Below are 24,618 nucleotides of genomic sequence, written 5' to 3'. Positions count from 1 at the left end.
CACAGCAACATTGGCACTCAAAGGGTTAAGCACTAAGTTTAGAAACTAATACATTTATTAGCATAGTTGCTATGAAGGTTGAGTTGATAAATCACCTGCAAATATTTTTTTGAACTTCTTAATTTACACAATTATATATTCTGGATTTGTGAACTCACTCTATGGGGATATTCAATCCCTTGTCACGACCGTCAGGATGTCCTGACAGCCGTGACCCTCTCCCGTTCTCGGCCTGCTCGACAGCAAATCTGTAGTTTGGATTCAATGTCCCGAGTGCCGAATATCCAATATCCCAATTGGAGAAATCGACAGCTTTCTCTCCTTAAAACTGGCCAAAGGATTAGAAGAGGTATGACAGTAGATATTTTAAGGATTGGATCATATGTACCAACACATTTGCTGACTCAGAGCTGGAACAACAGCTCATACCCAACATTCATTTAATATCATTCCTCCACATGCCTAAAAATGATATTGTTCCTTCACTTTTTGAAAACCCACTTCTAACCTCCACAAGAACTATGTGGTTTAGGATGCGTAAATACTTAAAACTAAATCAAATGCAATCTCTATTTTACCTCTCTGGCTAAATCCACAATTCCAAGATGGTGATTCCAACTTTCCTTTTCGTATATGGTCGAAACAGGGCTTTACCTCTATCGGAAAGTTGATTGATTTGCGTACCTATAAACCATATTCTATACCGCAAATTAAACAACATTTCACCTTCACGTCCAATAACCCATTAGCATTGTTTCAAGCACAACATTACACTAACCACGTTATTAAAAGTTTATCCAAAAAGGACTTTTCTAATCCTATAGATTTGATCCTTCTTCTTCCTAATCATCCCCCAAAAATAATCTCTCTTTTATTCAGTTATACACTCCTCAAAATTCTCTCACAAATTCCAAACAGGTATCAATACTTGGAGATTACAATGCCCACAACTACAACACAAAGACTTGATAGAATCACTAACACTTTCTCTGAGAACTATCCCTGCTATGTCGTTCAGAGAAATGACCTACAAGATATTTTATAGAGGATACATCTCTCCTTCAAGAGCCCATGTTATTCGGATAAAAGATTCAGCCATGTCCTATAAATCAACTCAATCTTCGCTTTCCCATTGTCTATGGGACTGTCCAAAAATTCAACACTTTTGGTTCCAAGTGACTAATTATATAAAAACCGTTATAGATTTCTCCTTTCAGTTGACTCCTGAGTGGGCTACACTGGGAATTGTCAAACAATTTACCTATTTAAACACAAATGAAAAAAAGCTTCTGTCCATCATGGCCAGAATAACAATCAAATGTATTTTACAACACTGGCTATCCCCTCAATCCCTGTCCATAAATCTTTTTAACGAAAAACTTTTTTACTTCCTTAAAATGGAGTGGATAGAGGCATCTTTATTAAAGGGGAAACGCTTACACTCATTTATTGTCAAATGGAACAATTACATAAATACACAACCCAAACAGTTTAAACCAGATAAAGATGGTCTTATCCTTACCTCAAAAAATAAGTCCTGAACAAAGGGTGGTGACACCCTTGTAACTTACACTTTGGTTGTTTAACCCCTTCCTGACAGAGCCAGTTTTTGCGTTCCTGACAGAGCCATTTTTTTCAAATCTGACATGTTTCACTTAAGTGGGGATAACTTTTTTTTGCTTTTACTTATCCCAGTGATTTTGAGATTGTTTTCTCGTGACACATTGTACTTCAAGTTAGTGGTAAATTTGGGTCGATACAGTCTGTGTTTTTTTGTGAAAAATACCAAAATGTCGTGAAAAAATGGAAAATTTTGCAATTTGCAAAATGTCACATTTTCTGCTTGTGAGACAAATAAACATACCACTCAAAATAGTTAATAACTAACAAAGGCCATATGTCTACTTTATGTTGCAATCATTATTTCAACCTCCTTTTCATTTTTTTGGACACTAGGAGGCTTCAAATATGAATAGCAAATTCTCAAATTTTCAAGAAAATTTCAAACACTGATTTTTTTAGGGACCAGTTCAGTTCTGATGTGACTTTGAGGGACTTGTATGTGAGACACCCCCATAAATGATGCCATTTCAAAAACTGCACCCCTCACAGTATTCAAAACAGCATTTTGGAAGTTTGTTAACCCTTTATGTGTTTCACAGGAATTAAAACAAAGTGTAGGTGAAATTTCAAAATTTCTTTTTTTTTGCAGAGTTTCAAATTTAATACATTTTTCTAACGAACACAGTAGATTTTACTAGAGAAATGTGACTAAAAATTGATTCCCCCAATTCTTTTGTTTTCATAAATATCCTATATGTGGCCCTAGTGTGCACGTTGACCAAACCACAGGCTTCATAATAGAAGGAGCACCTACTTGATTTTGGAGCCTCCTTTTTATGAGATTTTTTTTTAGGCACCATGTAGGTTTCTAGGCACCATAAGTGCTAAAAGTTAGGAACCTCCCCCACAAGTCACCCCATTTTGCAAACTACACCCTTCAGGGAATTCATTTAGGGGTATAGTGTACATTTCAAACCCCCAGGGGTTTCACCAATTTTGATACAACTGGGCTGTGAAAATGAAAAAAATTTAATTTTTCATTTTCACAGCTCAGTTGTATCAAAATTGGTGAAACCCCTGGGGGTTTGAAATGTACACTATACCCCTAAATGAATTCCCTGAAGGGTGTAGTTTGCAAAATGGGGTCACTTGTGGGGGGGTTCCACTGTATGGGTGCTTCAGGGGTCATTCAACCAGAATCTGTGCTGCAAAATCCAAAAATCACTCCTTCCCTTCTGAGTCCTGCCATGCACCCAACTGGTATTTTTTGGTCACATGTGAGGCATTGCCATACTCGGGAGAAATTGGGGCACAGATTTTGGGGTGCTTTGTCTCCTTCATTCCTTGTGAAAATGAAAAATTTTGAGCCAGATCTGCATTTTTGTGTAAAAAAATTTAATTTTTTACACAAAAATGCAGTTCTGGCTCAAAATTTTTCATTTTCGCAAGGAATGAAGGAGACAAAGCACCCCAAAATCTGTGCCCCAATTTCTCCCCAGTACGGCAATGCCTCATATGTGACCCAAAAATACCATTTGGGTGCATGGCAGGACTCAGAAGGGAAGGAGTGATTTTTGGTGGTGGAATGAATGGTGGGTGCTATGTCGCATTAGCAAGACCCCCGAAGCACCAATACAGTGGAACCCCCCCACAAGTGACCCCATTTTGGTCACCAGCTTTGGGAGGGGGGCTGGCGCTACGGCTGGTGGGGGGTTGGGAGGGGTGCTGGCGCTGCGGCAGCCGGGTGGGTGGGAGGAAGGGGGGCTGCCGGGTGGGAGGGGGGGGGGCTGGCGATCGGTGGTGATCGGTGCTGTACTTAACAGCACCGGTCACCACCGATCACTGTGTTACCGAGCGGCTTAGCCGCCGGTAACACAGAAAACGCTGCAATTGGCTGTTCACATTTGAACAGCCAATCGCAGCGATCGCCGCGAGGGGGGATGTCTGCTGTCAGGGACAGCAGACATCTCCAAACTGTCACCGCGTCTATAGACGCGGTGACAGTTTATAAAACCATGACGTATATATACGTCTTCGGTCGGGAAGTACCTCCCGACCATGACGTATATATACGTCATATGTCGGGAATATCTGTCTGGAAGCATATATATATATATATATATACATATGCATACACATATATATATATATATATACATATATATATACACATATATATATACACATATATATATACACACATATATATGTGTATATATATATATATATATACATATATATGTGTGTATATATATATATATATATACATATATACACATACATATATGTTTATATATATATATACACATACACACACATATATATATATATATTTATATATATATATATATTTCATTGCATTCCATTTTATTATTTACTGCTGCTGCTGCGGCTTGCGGGGGGGGTGGGAGGGGGGAAGCGCTGCGTGCACTGAGGCTGTTGCTGCTGCTGGGGGAGCCGGGTGAGCCTGCTGCCCCGGAGCTGCCGGGTGAGTGCCGGGTGGGTGGGAGGGGGGTGCTGCTCATCGGTGGTGATCGGTGCTGCACCGATCACCACCGTTTTCTGTGTTACCGAGCGGCTTAGCCGCCGGTAACACAGGAAACGCTGTGAATGGCTGTTCAGATTTGAACAGCCAATCACAGCGATCGCCGACCGGGGGGGGCACCCCTGGGCGGCGAGGGGGGATGTCTGCTGTCAGGGACAGCAGACATCTCCTAACTGTCACCGCGTCTATAGACGCAGTGACAGTTAGAAGCCATGACGTACATGTACGTCAAATGTCGGGAAGTACTTCCCGACCATGACGTACATGTACGTCAAATGTCGGGAAGGGGTTAAGACCTTGGCTATAATCCAACATAAAATAATTTTTTAGGTCTGTTCCCACGCCCAGGGCCCAAAGTTCCCCTCTTCCCTCTCATCCCCGCCCCATCCACTTTCTTTAACCTCTCATTCATATTCTTCCTACTTTTCTATTTCTATTCCTTCTCTTCTCTCTTCAGCTTTACTTCTCTTTTAACCTCAATCTTGATCTAATGATATACATACTATATTTATAATCATTACACATACAACTGATTGAATATAACATTTCTTTATTAGTATATTAGTATATTTATAGTATTTTTATAGTATTTATAGTATTTATTAGTATATTCAAGATATTTCTTTCAGTTTATTACATGTTTAAAATTCAAATTATTATTTTTCCGACTTAAAGAAAAAAAAATGGACAATTATATATACAAGTCAAACAACTAAATTGTACATTCTCACTCTGCAAAGTATGTAAGCCTACATTTGTCTCATGTAAACCCTGATGTATAATGGTTATTTGAGTTACTTTAACTCAGCGGTTCTCAAACTGTGGGTCCTGACCCCAAAGTGGGTCCCCACCTGCTTAGCATGGGGTCGCGACTCCATGTTGGTGACAATCAGACTGATGACTTTTCTAATCTCAGTCAGTGATTCAAGGAGTCTAAACAATCTGTTGAATTGTCTATTATATAAGACTTCTCAGATCACTGTGTGCCTCCACAATGCTGCCATGTATGTGCTGTCTGCTGTCTACACGTGTGATGTGATGACCTTCTGCATCAACTTGCTGAGGTCCCGTAAATATTTTTATTGTCTGATGGGGTCCCAGAGCAAAATAGTTTGAGGACCCCTGCTTTAACTTAATACACTGTATCTACATTATTTGTTTGTTTTTTGCTTAAATGCTGACAATTTGTATAATTACCGTGTCCTGCAGTTTATGAAATGCTTTCTGTATACCCTTATGTACAATCACTTTCCGTTACACATTGCCATACTTGTATTGTGTTTACATTACTTGCATACTGTATACTACTCAAGCTAACAAAATGTATATTAACATTTTCTACGTTATGTGAATTGTCCAAAATAAAATTTGTGTTTAAAAAAAGAAGAGGTATCACAGCAGATCTTATCAAAAAGAAGGAATTATGCCTATTTAAGATCTATTTTTTTTTGTGTTTGTGTACTGTAGATCATTTTATTTTGTCACTGATTTACTACACCCGGGAGCATAATTTATTTAAATTGTGTTTTTGTATTTACCCTTCTATAATCTCTCTCTATAAAAAAATATTTAAAATTTCATTCTGCGTGAGTGCTGTGGCCCTTATTTTGGTTCACTCGCAAAGGCAAATTCCTTCTCAAATGCACAAAACCATGTGCAATGCAGGTGGGACAAATTTAACATGTGCAGAGAGAATTAGATTTGGGTGGGGTTTTACTTCAAAGTGAGATCTATATTGCAGTGTAAAAATAAAGCGGTCACTATTTGCCCTGCACAGAAACAAAATAACTAACCCAAATCTAAATCTCATGAACAAGAATAAGGGGCTGTGTGTTTGAGCGCTGACAATTTTTTTTTTAGTGTTTGTGCTTCTGGTTGGAGGTTGGTATACTCCCCTTTTTGGTGTCTGCTAATGCACACTTAATGGTACACTGTACACTTATTGCGCCAAAGACACCCATTCAGTTTTTTTTCCCCATCTAAGTTATTTAACCTGATTGAAAGGATTTCTGAAGAGATTATCACTCCACACAGTGTTGCGAGAGTAAATAGAATTTTTATTGAAACACTTATTTTGGTGATTGGCACTGCCTGTTTTTGAGCACTAGCGAGCTAGCTGCCCCGGAAGCTAGCTGCGATGTTGTATGACCTGGAGTGGCTTATCTTCCTGGCTTAGAAGCCAATAGAGATCAATGGCAAATCATTTTTAAAAATATCAAAATAATAAAGTAAATGCTCCTCCACTTTAGCTGGTCATCAGTCTGTGCTGATGCTCGTTGGTTTGTAAGTCAAATGCTTAATAATTTTACCTCTATGAATTTTCCAAATAAATAAATATAAGGGAAAGAAGACAAATTCATGACAGGTATTATTAAGTTCTTGTATTTCAAATTAATGTGGTCTAAAAAATAATGCTGAATTTAGATTTAGTTCTAAATGAATGTACTTTTTTGTATCTTTATTTTTATTGTCAGATTCTTTATGAAGCAACAGTAAGTCTGTGTTTATTTTCAGGTCCCTTCCTTTTGCAGTGATGTAGATGACATTGATTGCCGCCTTGAGGATCAATATCAGAGACAATGTCTTGAATACAATTATGATTATGAAAATGGATTTGGTATAGGTGACTAAGTGTACTGTATTTATACTTTTATAACGTATGTGCCATATGTTTAGAATTTAGAAGATAAAAGGAGAATAATATAAATTAACAAAACACCAAACAGTTCCATTTAAAATACAGTGTGGGCCCATTCAGTGGCTGATTGACTCCCAATTGGTGTCTGGGAAAAAAAAAGAATACATAGTAACAAATTTTTTTTTCTCTGACATCAGAATCCAGACTGTCAGTAGCCCGTCAGGGGGGAGAGCGCAATGAAGTCCCTTGAGGGCTAGTTGAGCTTGCCACGCTGCAGGCTCGGTCCTATTCTGTTCTCCTACTATGGGGATCATGGACCCCACAAGGGAAAATAGTCCATGTAAATCAGGATTCTGATGTCAGAGAAACAACCACGTAATCCAGATTATCGGTGAGTCACAGGCACCCCCTTTTTTTTAACCTAAAGCCGTGATTTTCCAACCTTTTTCAAGTCTTCAAGACAAGACTTTAAAATTGCCAAGGCACACCAACAGTTTTTAATCAAATGTAAGAGATATAAGACACACATGTCCCCATTGCAATTGCACATACCTGCCCCCCACAGTGTAATTATACACACATGTATCCCTCATTGTACCTCCACACACCTGCCCCCACAGCTTTATTATACACACATGCATCCCTAGTTGCAATTCCACACACCTGCCCCCACAGCGTAATTATACACACATGTATCCCTCATTGTAATTTCACAGACTTGCCCCCCCCCCTAGTTGTTCCATATACCTGCCCCTCCTTAGATAGTCCAAGCATCAGCTCCCCCTTACAAATGACACAAATGCCCTTCCTTTGTTATTGCAAGCACCAGCTCCCCCTTACAAATGACACACACAAATGCCCCTCATTTGTTATTACAAGCACTCACCTGACCCCTCAGGTATTACAAAAATATTGCGCACTTGTAAGATGGTTCTGACAGGAATCCCCAGTCCCCACTGGAGGCCTTCTGTGCATGCGCCGGAATGAGCCTGGTGCCTGCAACGCATAGGATGATCTAATGTTCCCAGCGTCTGCTACACACAGGCACGTCCCGGCATCACCTCCATAGGACAGCACACACACACAACACAGAGTATGAGGCCGAGCCGAGCTACCCGCCCCCCCCCCCCCCCCCCATGTCAAAGTGTAACTCTGCTGGTGAGTCGCCATGACCCGCGGCCTGGCGGCACACCTGTTGAAAATGTCTGACCTAAAGGATGATCTGGCTACGGGTCAATTTCCTGTCTTTTTCCTCTTCCTGCCTATTTTAACTAATTTCCTCTCTTTGCATTGTCAAATTCACCAACATGACCCTCCCTTCAACATCCGCCAACAACTAATTGCCTTAAAATTGCACTGTGCAATTGTTTATTGGCACCTTTGTTGTCCAACCTGTTCTCTTTAAGGATCAGGAGGCGGCAGGGGGCAGCTGGCTCCCTGCCCACAGCGGCAGCGGCACCAGTGGTGCGGCGCCCATCCCGATGACTGGGCACCACCATCTTGGAACCGTCATGTGATTCGGCAGAGGGGCGGATGTCAATCACAACTGCCCTATTGCAGCCTGGCTGGGCTGATAAATCCCAGCAGGCTGCAGGCTTTTGTGCTGGTGCAACTTCTAAGTTGCAGGCACATGCTCAGGAGTTACAGCCTGAGTTCTGGAAGCTGTTCCTGCATTCCCGACCTTATCTGTACAAGTGCCCAGTGACAGAAAAAAAGGACAGAGAAGGATTGTCTTTTTTGTTGGCGCACTTTAAGGAGAAGAAGGAATGTGTCTTAAAATATACCTTTTATTAATATCTTTATAAAAACTGTTTAAGTGAAAATATAAACCACATATTAACATATAACAAACATTGAACAATAAAAATTGAAATGAGAGGCACGTGTTGTGTGAATAATTGCGTTATTGAGTTATTTATACGCAATTATTCACACAACACGTGCCTCTCATTTCAATTTTTATTGTTCAATGTTTGTTATATGTTAATATGTGGTTTATATTTTCACTTAAACGGTTTTTATAAAGATATTAATAAAAGGTATATTTTAAGACACATTCCTTCTTCTCCTTAAAGTGCGCCAACAAAAAAGACAATCCTTCTCTGTCCTTTTTTTCTGTATCAATCCATTGTCTTTGGCAGCACCCCCAAACACAGTCAAACTGTAAGTCAACTTAGAAACCTAAATTTGGGGAAAACTATAACTAACCAATATATATCTGGTGCAGAAGCATTCCCAAACCCCTCTCCCTTCAAAGTACAAGTGCCCAGTGACTCCAGTATTCCGGTCCAGCATTCCTGCTCTCCCGTATACCAAGTTTGGTCTGTTTAGTTATCCTGTCTTCCTGATCCTGATCTTCCTGAAGCCAGATAGGCCATTTAAGTTCGATATTTCCCTTCTGGCGTTTTCTACGCCAAGTCGGCCATTTGAGTTTTATTACAGACGCAAGTGGTTGCCAAGTTGGCTATTTCAGTTTCAGCTTTAGCTTGCAAGTTCCAGTGTCTTGACCTATGTCCAGCCTTGGTGAACACCTGACCTACAGTGAGTACTTCTGATGAGGGGCCGCAACCTGCTGTCCGGACGCAGCAAAGTTCAAACTCCCTTGCGGGGGTCACTGGTGAAAACCTCCGGGCAGTTAGACTCCACTCACTTATTAAAGAGTTTCGCCAAACCTCATGGTCAGACCCTATATGCATAGGACCTACAGATGGAGCCCCTCTCGTTCAGTGCCGGCCCTCACCATCACCTCCCCTCTGGCGAGCGCCAGTGGAGAGGGACTCCATTAAAACTGAAACACACGTGCGTCCCAATCTTTGACGGCGGGGCAGCAGCATCCTGCCCGTCTCCGCTTCAGGGAGAAAGGCAGGGTTGGGGGGGGTGTCAGGGCGGCGAGGGGTCCGGCGGTGGTGGCAGGGTAGGTGGCGGGTACCCAGGGCAAGCTCTGTTGCCACGGGGCACAACCGGCGGCTGGTGGGGACTGGCGAAGGTATCACCAGCCCCTGCAAAGATGAAGCTGGCTTCATCTGTATATACTACCCGCAAAACTCCAGGCACCGCCAGCGCAGCCTGCCCCAGGTCTACAACCTGAGACAGATTCACATACGCCACCATCCGTGACAATAAGCACCTACAACAAAATCATAAAGCAAATTAATTGATAATACATAGATATAGATTTTTATAGTTATTGGTTATTTTATTACAGTAACCAGTTTTGGTGTATAGGAATAAAGTCAGTTTTCATTCCGATGTCTTAAACACGTACTTACTATATACTGTGTGTGTGTGTATATATATATATATATATATATATATATATATATATATATATATATATTTATGTATTAAGAAATGAGAATATGATTTATACTGTATATATTATCTTTGTAGGACCTGGTGGTTGGGGAGCTGCTAATAGATTGGACTATTCTTACGATGATCACATTGATGTAATAGAAGATGACCTAGGAGAAAAGTCTATGTTTGACACCAAAGCACCGCTAAGGGTTAAGAGGCACAAAAGGGTGAATATCCCAGCGACTGATCAGAAAGTTAAGTTTGTCTTTAACATAACAGGTAAATAGCATTTTGAAGAGCCTAACATTATTGGTTGTATAAAACAATATGAAATCATTTGCAAATTGTTTGATTATTCATGGTGATTATTTCTTAAGGCCCATACACACTAGAAGATATTATTTTCAAAAGACTTTGCCAATATCTTTGATAGATATATCTTTCACCAAAGTAGTGCATACACACTGAGCTATTTTTCCCAAAGATCAAGATATTTTCAGGAGGTGAAAGACTGCTGGGCTGGGTTTACATTGGTGGGCATTGGGTCCTGCAAACATATACATTGCTTGCTTGCGCCAGCAATGCATACATTAGTGGCTCATTTTTTAACATTGGTGGGCAGTGGCACTGTTACCATATACATCGCTGGCCTGCGCCAGTGATGTATATGGTACCAGCTAATTTTTTTGACATTGGTGGGCAGTGGCGCTGTTAACGTATACATCGCTGGCCTGCGCCAGCGATGTATACATTACCAGCTCATTTTTTTTACAATTGGTGGGCAGTGGTTTGCTGGTAACTACCAGCATAATATATAAAACATTGGTGGGCAGTGTTTGCTGGTAACTACCAGCATATTAGAATATAATAGAATAGAACATTTGTGACTTGACTGATTGGTGAATCAGGGACTGATGTGAATGTTCAACTATACTCAATAAAGTGCTGCGGAATATGTATGCGCTATATAAAAAAATTAACAAATAGTGCCGGTTTACCAATGAAAGCAAATACATGCATATTGAGGAATAAATTGGAGATGAGATACGTTTAAACAAAGAAAGAAAACATTGGTGGTCAGTGGTTTGCTGGTATAATGACCATAAGGCTAAAATCTGGATAAAAGTCTATTTCTATTATCCGAACATTGAGCGCAGCTATTTGGCTACCACTCTATACTGTAAATGCTTATAAAATTACATTTAGACAAATAAAGGTCTAAAAAAAACCTTTTATTCTGACCTGCAGAGAATAGAAAGTGATTACAATTTGTGCCAGGTAGAATTTTTTTTGCTTTGAACTTATAAAATATAATAATAATCATAATAATAATAATGTAACAGTTAATTTATGTATTTTGACTTATTAGCCTGAAATGCATACAATCCCATAACCTATTGTGGAATCTGGAATTGTGCATGAAAGTTCAAAATTGACCTTTTGAGTACCAACATATGTGAAAGATGTTTAAAATATCTGCTAAAAATGTCAGTGTTACTCACATTTGTTATATAAATTCAAATAAAAAATGTTGTGTAAAAAAAGATTATATTTCCTATATAAGGTAAACATTACAGGTCATTATGAGGAATAAAAATGTTTGCTTGGCAATTTTTCAGCTCAAAGCTGCCCAGTGTATATGGCCCGGTGATGAGCACTGCTGTGCGCTCCCTCATCATCGCCGGGAAAGCTGCTCATCTGCTGGTAACACCAGCAGATGAGCGGTTTTGAGGATGGCTTTGCATACAGTTGCGCTATGCAAAGCCTTCCCACTCCCCCACCTCCCTTCCCCGCCGCTGATGGGCAGGGGGAAAGCCGCTCAGTGTGTATGAACTGGGCATAATTTCCCAGTGTGTATAAACCTTAACACTTGTAACAGATATTTTTGTCTGTTTTTAATTTGTATCCAAATAGTATTGTATCCAAATGGGTTGCTGTAAGTTTGGAACAGAGTCTGTAGCAGCACAATTAGTTTTGTCTCTTTTTAAGAGATAGTTTATGGTTACGGTATAAGTACCCGATTAGCATTGATTAGCTATAAGTGACTCTATAAACAGGATAGGTTCACCAGTAATATTCAGGATGACATAAATCAATTTAAGTATGTCTGTGATTTATTTTTTCATTTGATGGAAATTAAGAATTAACATGTTTTATTATTCAAATGCTTACCCTATTTTCAGCAAGTGTACCTTTGCCAGAGAGAAGGAATGACACAGTGGAATCAAGCAACCAGCAAAGACTCCTTAAAACCTTAGAAACTATAACAAATAGGCTAAAACGGACTCTTCGGAAAGAGCCTCTCTACTCCTTCCAGTTTTCTTCAGAGATCATCGTTGTGGACAGTAACTCTTTGGAGGAAGGGAAAGCCGTCCTGTTCTGTAGGCCAGGCACTGTGTTGAAAGGACGCATGTGTGGTAAGTGATACATAAAATCATTGATATAAACATAAAAACATAGAATTTGACGGCAGATAAGAACCACTTGGCCCATCTAGTCTGCCCATTTTAAACATTTTACCTCAAACCGTATTTGTTCCTTATTTTTTTGTAAGGATATCAATATGCCTATTCCAAGCATGTTTAAATTGTACTACTGTATTCGCCTCTACCACCTCTGATGGTAGGCTATTCCACTTATCTACTACTCTATCTGTGAAGTAATTGTTACTGAAATTTCCCCTGAATCTTCCTCCCTATAGTTTCATTGCATGTCCTCTTGTTCTGCTGCTCCTCTTCCTGTGAAGAATGTCTCCCACCTGTACCTTGTTAAAGCCCTTGATATATTTGAAAGTTTCTATCATGTCCCCCCTTTCCCTTCTCTGCTCTAAAGTATACATATTAAGATCTTTTAGTCTTTCCTGGTACATTTTGTGATGTAGGCCATGCACAATTTTAGTTGCCCTTCTTTGTACAGTCTCTAATGTATTTATATCCTTCTGGAGATATGGCCTCCAGACAGTGGTGCAAGTAGAATTTTTTTCTCAGTGGTACTGATAGTGCATGCCAAAGCCGCGTGTCAAAAAATTGGGCGGGGTCATCACGTGTCATGAGGGGGTGTGGTCACACAAAACCAAGAGAGTGGCTACATGATAATAGGGGCATGGCCACATTATGCCACACACCATAATGCCTATTACACATTATGCTACCCACCGCAATGCCCATTACACATTATATCACACCTTAATGCCCTTTTACACATAATGACCCACATTAAATGCAGTTATACACGTCTCACATTATTAATGCCCTACATAACACCCTTTACACTTATGCCCCGGCCCCCACATTGTTGCATAACCAACCCCTTCCCCTCACCTCTGCTGCGAGACAAGTGCAATCAAGTGGCTCCAGATTTTCTACCAGATCTCCTTAAATATCAGTCTTCTGTGGCTGTCTCCCATTACCCACTCCATAGTTCTCTCTCTCAATGCCATTTTTACCATAAAACACTATTCACTCACTGACATCCACAGTACACATTGACACCCTCATTGCCCCTAGCAGCATTCACTGTCCAACTGCATTAAATGCCCCCCTTACAGCAGTTACTGTATTGCCTCTTTCAGTGATTGTCTACCTTACTGACCCAGTGACAGCTCTTATGCTGCCCACCATATCAAACACTGGCCTTTCCCCCTACAAGCACTGACTGAAAACCTCAAAGCACTTGCTGACCCCCGCCCCAGCACTTCCCCTTTCAAAGTCAACCTTACAGCACTCCCTTTTCCTTCACTGTCCAACTCACTGCATCCCTGATCCCCTTCAAATTCCATTTCATAGCCCTCTGACTGACCCCTTCGCTGTCCACCACAAAGCACGTACCTGGTGGTCCCTTCACTGTCCGCCTCAAATTACTTGACTCTTCCCGTGGTTGCTGCAGTGCACCGTGTCTCTTGTGGCCGCCCGGGCGTTTCAAATGCAGCGCCGACTCATAAGCCAATCAGATCTGGCGGCCTGGCAGCCAATCAGAGTGGCTTCTGGGCTGCGAGCTTTGAATGGGCTCATGAGCCGGCGCACCACACTTGAAATGGTCCTGCTGCCGCTGAAAGCACAGTAGCTAAATGCCGGAGCTGCAGGGGATCCCGGTATCCCATGGTGTCACCCTTCGGGTGCGGGTTGCAACCCCCCAGTCGGCACCTCACAGATGGTGCCAGAAAATTGATTTAAAAAAAGGTCCTTAATGGCAGCAGGGGGGCGCAAGGTGGTACGGCGTAGCGGCAACATATTTCTTCTGCCGTACCACACCGTACCCCCTTACTTGCAGCACTGCCCCCAGAACTGAACACAATACTCTAGATGAGGTCGTACCAATGACCTATACAGTGGCATTATTACTTATTTCTTTCTACTGCTGATACCTCTCCCTATGCAACCAAGCATCTGACTTGCCTTCTTCATTGCTTTGTTACATTGCCTACCTGCTTCTAAGTCCCCTGAAATAGTGACACCTAGATCCCTCTCTTCCTCAGTAGTTTCCATTATAGTGCCATTTATACTATATTGAGTCTTTGGATTTCTGAGACCCAAGTGCATGATTTTGCATTTTTTGGCATTAAACTGTAGTTGCCCTGCTCTTGACCATTTCTTTAATCTACCTAGATCCTCAATCATTTGTTTTACCCCTCCTGGTGTGTCTACCCTGTTGCATACCTTTGTGTCATCTGCAAAAATGCACATTTTACCCTCAATTCCATTTGCAATATCACCAATAAAGATATCAACTGGTCCAAGTACAGATCCCTGGGGTACTCCACTTGTAACCTTTCCCTCCTTTGACTGTACTCCGTTTACTCCAACTCTCTGTTTTCTGTCCTGCAACCACGCTCTTATCCATTCAACTATCTTAGAAGATAAAGAATCATTCTGGTTCCAAAAAATGCTATTGCACAAAGTTACATTTAACACTTCTCACCATCATAATCATATTCAGCAGAATTTACATGTGAGCAGATATACAGCCACACCAGTGAGTGGCAGCATTAATTTGCGGCAGGACGGAAAGCACAGGATACTGTAGTGAAAACTATGGTCAGGGCAGGCGGCTACCAGGTAAGGTCACTATTAAGTCACAGTCCAGGGCAGTCAGCTAATAATTCTGTTTAGTATCCAGACCAGTGGCGTAACTATCGCCCCGCAGCCCCCGCAGTGGCGGGGAGGCGCTTGGAAGGTGAGGGCGCCGGGGGGGCTGCGGGGCTATTGTTACCCGCTGCGTCTGCCCGGAACCTTTTGCTAGCGAATCAGTCTACGCTGCGGCTCTCCGTATCCCTGCTCTCCTGGCTCCTTCTGCAATAAAAAATGTGAAACACAGAAAATGGCTGCCCCCATAATTCAGACCGTTTTTGAGGATGCTAGAGAAGCGGAGGCCTCCTCTAGCATCCTTAAAAATGGTCTGCTGTACGGGGGCAGCTATTTTCTGAGTGACATGTTTTTTATGACAGCAAGAGCCGGGAGAGCAGGGAGACGGAGAGCTGCAGCGCAGACTGATTCGCCGGCGGAAGGTCCCGGGGCAGATGCAGCGGCACTATGTGGAGGGGTAAGGGGGTTGGGGAGGTCGAGGTGGGGGGGTCGTGATCGTGCTGGGGGAGGGGGGGGGCGCAAAAGATTTGTGGCAGGGGGGAGATTTTCTCATAGTTACGCCACTGATCCAGACAGAGGTCAAGGCTTCAACAACAGGATGCACAAATCATCATGTTTTTGAAGAGATAATTTATGTGTCTTTTCAATTTGTCTTTAAAAAGTAACAGCAATAACATCGCTGGCATTCTTCAGAATTGACATACCTGGTTTGTCATTGTGGTTACAGGCTGTCAGTTTGTTTCATTCTGCTACCTGCGGTCAGTGCGCATGTGCGGTCAAATTTCATTTAGGCCTTTGCCGTTGTGGCATAGTTGTGTACATGTAGTTCCCATGGAGCTGGAAGCTGAATAGTGCAGCTTGATGACGAACAGGGTGGAAACAGAGTATGGGATGTGCTGCTCCCTCTGGTTATGGGATACAGCAGGGCTGGGCAACACCAGCCCTCCAGATGTTGATGAAGTACACATCCCAGCATGACTTGCATCAGTTTCAGCATGGCCACATAGCAAAACGAATGCAAAGCATCCTGGGATGTGTAGTTCATTAACAGCTAGAGGGCCGGTGTTGCCCAGCCCTGGGATACAGGGTACAGAACTACTAAGTAATACCAGGGAGGGTGTGGACAATGGTTTGAGAGCCGGGGAGGCTCTTTTCACAGAAAAGGAGCTGGATGCTCATTGTTGAGATGATGTATATTAGTAATATATAATATATATCACAACAGATGCTCACCAGACAGAGCATCTGCGCTCTGTGAGGCAGCATAGGCCACTCCGCCCTAGTTTCGGCACTGCTGCTTTGCCTCAATAAGTACATCTGTCCCACACTGCATGGATGTCAGTGCAGGCATTGCTTTCCCCACCATGATCTACAAAGCCAGAAATGTGTATTGTTGGTTCTGACTAAGAACCATCAACAATGGGAAACAAAAATCTGTGGTCTCAATTATTAAAAAAAAAAAAAAAAAATCAAATATTATTTTTGACCGATATTATTTAACTAAGGAATTATCCTTTTTTTCTCATTAAAACATACTTACAGTGTCTGGCTAGCTTATGCTCTGTTTTGTCCTGAAGGTGGCAGCATTTGTCAGCATTAAGAATGTTATTGGCTTGTAGCTTCTGTCAGAATAAACAGCTTTTGCACACGACTTGTACAGTGAAGCAGGTTTTGAACGGTAAACATTAATCAAGCATTTTCTAAGAGCAATGTGCTGAAAACTATGGAGATCTTTAAATAGAAAATGAAGTAACAAGAGTTCAAATTTTGTTGCAGGATTCACGAATAGAAATTTACTAATATCTGGCAGATGGGAATGTGGGTACTTCTAGGGTAATCAGGACCATATTTAATTTACAGTCAATAGCAGGAGAGACCAATTTATCTATTCTAAGTGCTTTGTTCATGGTACAGAGAACTAATTGAATTGGTAGAATGCTCAGAATATTTCTCGAATTAATAAACAAAAATATTGAAGAAAAAATTATATCTATATCTTTTTAGTTAGTTATTGTTAGATGTAAAGGTGGTTAAACATTGGCCATTACGACCTATCAAGCAGTGATTATGTGGCATTATCAAACTAGAAGTTGAAAACACACTTGACACAATAGCCCAGTCTATGTTATAATGTACTTTTGCTGTTGTATGTGTCCTCATACAGTACCTATTTGCTGCAGTCATGACAAACAGCCTCTATCGCCGCAACCAAGCACTCTGCCGATTGGCGAAAAGTGAAAATGGCCATGGATTGTCGAGATCCGGCAGTGATCTTGAAAAACCACGTCCGTTTTCGGCAAAATGGGCCCGACTGCTTTTAAAGTCAGGTCTATTTTGACAAGATGCCGCTTCAATGCCGTCGGGAAAGACAGCATTGAATAGGAGCTCGCCGCTATTTCCCCAGGAGATTGAATACCCCATTAGTCTCACAGACGCAAGCACACACATACACACACACATATCTATATCCAGTTATCAGTACAGTCTCCTGATGCGTCCTAGTTTCACTGTGGGACTGACAGCTCATTTGTGCCACACATCTCGGTTTGTTTGGAGTATTGAGACTAAATGTATGAGGATGCATCCATATCTTAAAATTTAAGTGTATTTTTACACTGGGTCTGCAATTTATTATTACCAGCCAAATATATTGCACACACATTGTCCACAGCACTTTAAAGAGGTAACGCTCATCCATTCGCTGCTTAGCAAACCAACTAATGCCACCCACTAGGAATGCAGATGCCAGAAGGCAGGTGCCTGCCTGCATTCACATGGGGAAGCCAAGCATTTTCTTAGGTACACCCACTGTGTTGGACGCACCCACCGTTGTGCGGATGCCGAAAGCGCATATGTGAATATACACATTGGCAGAGCGCAAACATCGGTCCCTGGTGCAAATACGTCTGGGACTGATCAGATCACAATCACCTCCTAGATTCCCTACCTCACTCCCTGAGTGCAATGTCATAACATCACGGGTGAGATGTAATACGATGTGAATTTTGGTTTAAAAAAACAATCGCTAATGTAACAGTGTGCAAATTGCGATTTTATTTGCACATTTAGCGGGAAGTATCTCATGTTTTGTTATGTGCAAAAACAATTTGCATTAAAATTGCCACATTACAATTTGCATCCAGAATAGGGTGCCATATTTGGTAAAACGTTACCAAAAAGCGCAAAACAAATACACCAGGTTCAGACTTGCAAATTTGACAGAACCATGCACAGATCAGTGAGATCTGTGTGCATGGTTCTGTAAAAAAAACGTGTTAAGTGAAAATATTTATAAAAAACGAAGTGGGGTCCCCCCTTCTGAGCCAAACTAGTCCCGGACTTATTGAACCGGTCCTTGTTCTCGAAATATGGGGGATAAAAAGCATAGGGGTTCTGCGGGAGTGAGCAGTGGCAGAGATGACAGCGCAGTACCAAAATTCACACATTTCTGTGTCCAAAAATTGCCAGAATGTGCATGCAAATTCTCACACTGTCTAAAAAATATTGCACCCTATTACATGTGCGAGTTTCTGCATTTGACATGTGCGATATGTTGCAAATTTTTTTTAGCTGTCCCTAATTACATTTAACTCCACATGTTCAGGGGGGCTGGCATAGGGCAGATTATTGGTAGATGTGGTGAGAATTGTAGTATTAAACATAAGTGCCTAAAAGTAGTCTAGTAGCAAAGGTGGGCAACCCTCCTGGATACTGCCCCCCCCCTCCCGCATCTCCCCCACAGCACCATTCATTTCCCATGATTCGCTGCTTTTTTGGAATGGGGGTGGTTAAAGATGCAAATGGCGTCATTTAGCTCCCCCAGAAGAGCCACGAATTGCGGGATTTGCCGTATTGAGGTCGGGGCTTGATGAAGTCTACATCAGCCCCCCCCCCCCCCCCGTGTTGCTGACAGTCTCCTCTCCAGGATACTCCTGGAGAGGACGCTTTAATAGTAGGCAGCCCTGCTTTATATTATACCCCTTTTAAACCGCCGAAAAATCCGGGTCAGCAGCGGGTCAGACCCGGATCTGCGGCAGTATAAATGGGGTCAAGCCATGTACATTTACATGGGTCCTCTACCCAGGTCCTGACCTGGGTAGAACACGGTCAGGACCCGTGCAGAGGCCAGTGTAAATGGTCATCCTGCGGGTTGAGGCACCCGCAGCGAGTCCGTGCACAGCGTGCAGAGTGGGAAGCTGTCCCCTCTGCTGTGGGAGGAGGGTGCGTCTGCTGAGGGGGGAAGCTGTCAGGCTGCTGAGGGGGGAGACGGAGGGGATGCATGCCATGGCTGCTGCTGTTACTCGCAACTCCCCCTGCAGCCGCGGGGTCCCTGCGGTGAATGGGATATCAGTGGCGGGGTCCCTGCGGCGGATGGGAACTAGTACTTTCCATCCGCTGCATGGACTCTGCCACTGACAGCCCATTCACGCAGGGCCCCCGTGGCTGCAGGGGGGAGTTACGAGTAACAGCAGCAGCCGCGGTCAGCATCCCCTCTGTCTAGATGGCATAGATAAATGAGTTCCCCCACCTCTGCATGACCACTTTAATCCCTGTCTCATTAGTTGCTATAGGAAACACAATGTATTTTCATTTTTAGTAGCTTTATTAAATGTACCCCTTAGAATGTTCCAGAAATATAAAATGTTATTAAAACTAATACATTCACTTTCTTTATGTTTTATTTCCAAATATAAGCCTTTTGTCACAGTCTGTTCCTTCTACCTCATAAATAACAACAACAAAAACCTTATGTAAATGTTTATATTGTGCGCGGTTATTGAGTGTTTCAATTTAGGGAAATATATTGTTCTTTAGAAAAAAGCTCCTTTCTTTTACAATGTGCTGATCAATGTGAAGGGTGAACTCCTGAGTCACATTATAGGATTAAGATAAATCAGTGGTAATCTTCTAACAGTTGTACTTTTTCATCCACTTTCCCTTTTTTGCAACTTACAATAGACAGCTATTATTGAGCAATAAACAGCAGATTTTTCAAATCACTGTGAATTTCTCATTGTGATTAGTAGGTATTGGATCAAAAACAGCAATTAGTGCTTTGTAAGAAGGAGTTTTGATAATGGTAGCCTGCAGCCCTGAGCTTTTCAGACCAAACTTGGCAAGGTTTACATATCGTTTGCTTGTTTCATTGATTTCCCTAGTAAACTGCCCGAAGGGTACATTTTATTCTCTGGAACACAACACTTGCGAAAGCTGTTGGATTGGTTCATACCAAGATGAAGAGGGCCAAATGGACTGTAAAGGGTGCCCTGCTGGAACTTACACTGAATACCTACATTCAAAGCGGTCATCTGAATGCAAAGGTTTGTATATCAGGTTCAAAATGTATATACGGTATAAGAAATATATAAGTCTACAATAGCAAATATATCCAGTAGCCACTTTGTATTCTTTCCAGCAGTGGCACTTTTCTTGCATATATTATATACTAGGTTCTGCTGCGGCAATGTGGGTTCTGTTTTTTTTCTGTTACAATACAGTTGACAGTAGCATTTACATGTTTTCCTCTGAGCACATACAGTATTTGTATGGACTTTATTAGCCGTTATGGCTTGGAGGTAATTGGAGGAACAGGGTTTTTCAGATGGTTACGGTTGAGGTGTGGTGAATTCTGCCCAGCCTTCAAGCTGTGATGTCCTTAGGCACATACTTATGATGCATGGGTCCGTTTCAATCATTATGTTAAGCATGATGTTGTATGAATGCGGAAATCAAGTCTCAGCTCATTGAAAGGCTGAGATTTCCAACCTGTAGCTTCACTAAGGAAAAATTATGTTTTATACTGTATATATATATTGACCAAATTCCTCTGTGGAGAAGCTATATATATAGATAGATATATCCATATATATATATATAGAGAGAGAGAGAGAGAGAGAGAGTCCAATTAGGCTGCACACTTCGCGCTCAACACGAGTAAAGTCCTGGTGCCCTCACCAATGGTCGTTAGGGGTAAATGCCAAATACAATTTCATCGAGATGGAGCGGCACTCAGTGAAGTAAGACTGTAGACATATATAAACTGCAACGTTTCGATGTTTATTTACATCTTCAACTTGCCTGATGAAGATGTAAATAAACATCGAAACGTTGCAGTTTATATCTGTCTACAGTCTTACTTCACTGAGTGCCGCTCCATCTCGATGAAATTATATATATATATATATATATATATATATATATAGACTCCAGAAGAAGAAGAAGCGTCACTCCAGGACACTTATATGATAAAGAAGTCACTCTGTATTCTTATACTTCTACGTTTCGGTTTTCGTGCAAACCGTCATCAGGAATAAAAAATAGGGAAACAGTGCTTTCTTATATAAGGACCATCAGGAAGTGAACAAACACGTGTAAGACACCCATCCTCTTAGTGTCACACACACACCATATGCTATATAGTGAAAGGAAGCTGCACTCTATAATTCCATTGTGGTATTTTTTTTTTAGTCTAGACACTATGCGCTGAAACCAATGCCTGCAGCACTGATCACTAAAGTTACTCCCTTAGTAACGATAGGCTTAAATACATACACAGAATAAGTGATCTTGTGCGCTGGCACCGTTCCCCAAATAAAACACTGTGAGGGTATAGATTAATAATAAACAAAATAGTACAAAATAGTACGTCGCCTATCTACAAGGGGCTGCAAAGTCCCAATAGCTGGCACCAGGGCACGCTACGTCGTTTGGGCTCAATCTAAGTCCTGAGTGCCGGTCCAATAACTTGGATATATATATATATATATATATATATATATATATGGATAGAAATGAATATGAATATAGAAATGCATTCAGACATTCTTTTTCATATCGCCATTCAACCAATCTTTGGTGAGCCTCTAGTCAGGCGAAGAAACTAAAGATAAGCAGAGTACTATTTTTTTTATTATTAATCTATACCCTCACTGTGTTTTATTTGGGGAACGGTGCCAGCGCACCTTTGTATGTATAATTCCACCCTGTTAGTGAAGGGAGGGGGATAGAATGGATAGAAATGAATATAGAGTGCGCTAGTTAGCCACCACCTTCAAAGTGTAAATCTTACACAATTTATGTTCAAATAAGAAAAACATTTTATAAAATTTTAGATACACAGATCAGACATGGCATTCCAGTTTCTTATGTCAAGGTGGAAAGAGACCCGACGCGTTTCGTCATAAAATACTTCATCAGGGGTGCCGTTACCGCTACGGCAACCGTAGGGATCAAACTTTTTTGGGACAGGTGTTTAATGTCCTCACTTTTATATACAGTAGACCAGATCAGAGATTTATTCCAGCGCTCTTTGGATACAATCTCTGGTGTCAGATTTACACAATTAGGGTTTTAAACCCAATATAGCAGCCTCTCCAGAGTGAATCCAATGTCTGAATGCATTTCTATATTCATATTCATTTCTATCCATATATATATATATATATATATATATATATACCAATTCCTTCAGTAGGCGGCACTTCCTAAAAAAAAACGACTCAAGGGGTCAGCGTTACTATATCAACGTTTCGAAGCTTTAATGTAGATGCTTCTTCATCAGGACATGATGATGTCCTGATGAAGAAGCATCTACATTAAAGCTTCGAAACGTTGATATAGTAACGCTGACCCCTTGAGTCGTTTTTTTGGAGGAAGTGCCGCCTACTGAAGGAATTGGTATGTTGGGCCCCGCTTCTGGGCACCCGAGGAAGGCACCCCATATTTGTGCCAATTGAGGAGTGCGGTTCCTAGGAGGACTAGTGTATATATATATATATATATATATATACACAAGTTATTGGACCGGCACTCAGGACTTAGATTGAGCCCAAACGACGTAGCTTGCCCTGGTGCCAGCTATTGGGACTTTGCAGCCTGGGCACTCAGGGACTTGCAAGTTGCGTGGTGAAGGTAGGACAGAATTTAATCCATATATCAACGTTTCGGGGTCTCCCCCGTCGTCAGGATAAACAAAACTTGCAAGTCCCTGAGTGCCCATTCTTTTCGTTGCCTATATATATATATATATATATATATATATATATATATACACCTATATACACACATACTGTATATACAATTTGAGTACACCTTTTCCAGAATATTTATTTTCTCTTTCTTTTGTCTTGTTTTTTAACCTTCCCGCAACTTTTTTATTACTTACCTCGTCCCCTGATGTGCCCAGCAGCCATCAGACTCCTCTTCAGCAGCATCACCGGCACCAAGGATGCATATATAAGAATATATAGAGCATCATTATAAGCTTTGAACCCAAGATCAGCTGTGAATAGACCCCACTGGTTTCAAAAGGCATATATGCCACAAAAATACATGGTTTGTTCTTCACGGGGTCCTCACACATGCGCACTGTGTACCATGTTCATACGTGGTTTCCCGATATTTGACAGGGATGCGAATTCGCAGTCCTGCTAATAGTTCTGAATCGTGCCCCTTTTGCCATGAAGGATCGCACCGCAAATGACAGACAGCCTGTTATACCCATTGAAATTAATGTTTGCACAGTGATTGGTCAGTGCAGGAGAACAGCTGATTTTTTTTTTTGTTATCCCAACCATGGCCCTTGTTCAGATCTGATCGCAGTACAAATTTGTTCTCAAAATGGGCAAAGCCATGTGGATTGCAGGTGGGGCAGATGTAACATGTATAGAGAGAGTTAGATTTGGGGGAGTTATTTTTTTCTGTGCAGGGTAAATACTGGCTGCATTATTTATACACTGCATTTTAGATTTCAGTTTCAACTCTCCCTGCACATGTTACATCTGCCCCACCTGCAGTGCACATGGTTTTGCCTATTTTGAGAACAAATTTGCACTGCGATCAGATCTGAATAAGGGCCCATAATTGCATCTTTTGTTTGGGAGGTTTAATAGCAGTTTTGTAAAAAAAAAAAATATTGGAGGTTTACTTTATGTTAATGTTCAAAACTGGTAAAGCAATTTGCATTCTAAACTGTTTTTGCAGCACCTTCGACATAAGCCAATGGGATTTATTACATTTCAACAGGAGTCTTTTTTCCCCCCTTTAATATTATTTGTTGTATTCACATTGTTTTACAGAGTCATTTTATAAGGATGGCTGAAACAGCATGCAAGTTCTGCACATTTAAATATGAATGAACACACATTAACTTTAAAATGAAGGCAAATTAGCTTCCTGAAGACAAAAAGTACAATTTTAAGAATATATCTCTTGAATGTTCAGAACCAGACTTGGCACGAAGCACAACTAATTGTTTTATCTCTCTGAGTCCTTGAATGCATTTATTTAATTGTTCTAAATGCGATGTGCATGACATAAACAGATGACACAGGGCTATGGTGTAAACTAATAGCATTTTACACTTAATTAGTAAAACCAATAGTTATGTATTTGAAAGAGTTTTAGCACTGTGACTGATGCTGCAAGTCAAACTTCCAGGTCACATTGGAGAATGGAGCATGCATTGTAATATTGTTAATTTGTGTTTTATTCCA

The 24,618-nt window shown here is 41.4% G+C and overlaps 1 protein-coding gene across 4 annotated transcripts in view; it reads left to right on the top strand.

The window, feature by feature from the left end:
• SVEP1 (sushi, von Willebrand factor type A, EGF and pentraxin domain containing 1) overlaps window positions 1–24,618 on the top strand; it is a 323,106-nt gene that overhangs the window by 142,364 nt on the left and 156,124 nt on the right. For all 4 annotated transcript variants that reach the window (XM_083183977.1, XM_083183959.1, XM_083183968.1 and 1 more), the window contains exons 14-17: window positions 6,623–6,731; window positions 10,137–10,322; window positions 12,227–12,460; window positions 20,284–20,445. In XM_083183977.1, coding sequence (XP_083040103.1) covers window positions 6,623–6,731; window positions 10,137–10,322; window positions 12,227–12,460; window positions 20,284–20,445 — 691 coding nt within the window. The remainder of the gene's footprint in view (window positions 1–6,622; window positions 6,732–10,136; window positions 10,323–12,226; window positions 12,461–20,283; window positions 20,446–24,618) is intronic.

This window comes from Crinia signifera, chromosome 1 (assembly GCF_055691185.1).
Source record: "Crinia signifera chromosome 1, ASM5569118v1, whole genome shotgun sequence".
NCBI lineage: Eukaryota > Metazoa > Chordata > Amphibia > Anura > Myobatrachidae > Crinia > Crinia signifera.
Note: the sequence above shows the minus strand (reverse complement) of the source record. Positions and strands in the feature narration are given on the sequence as shown.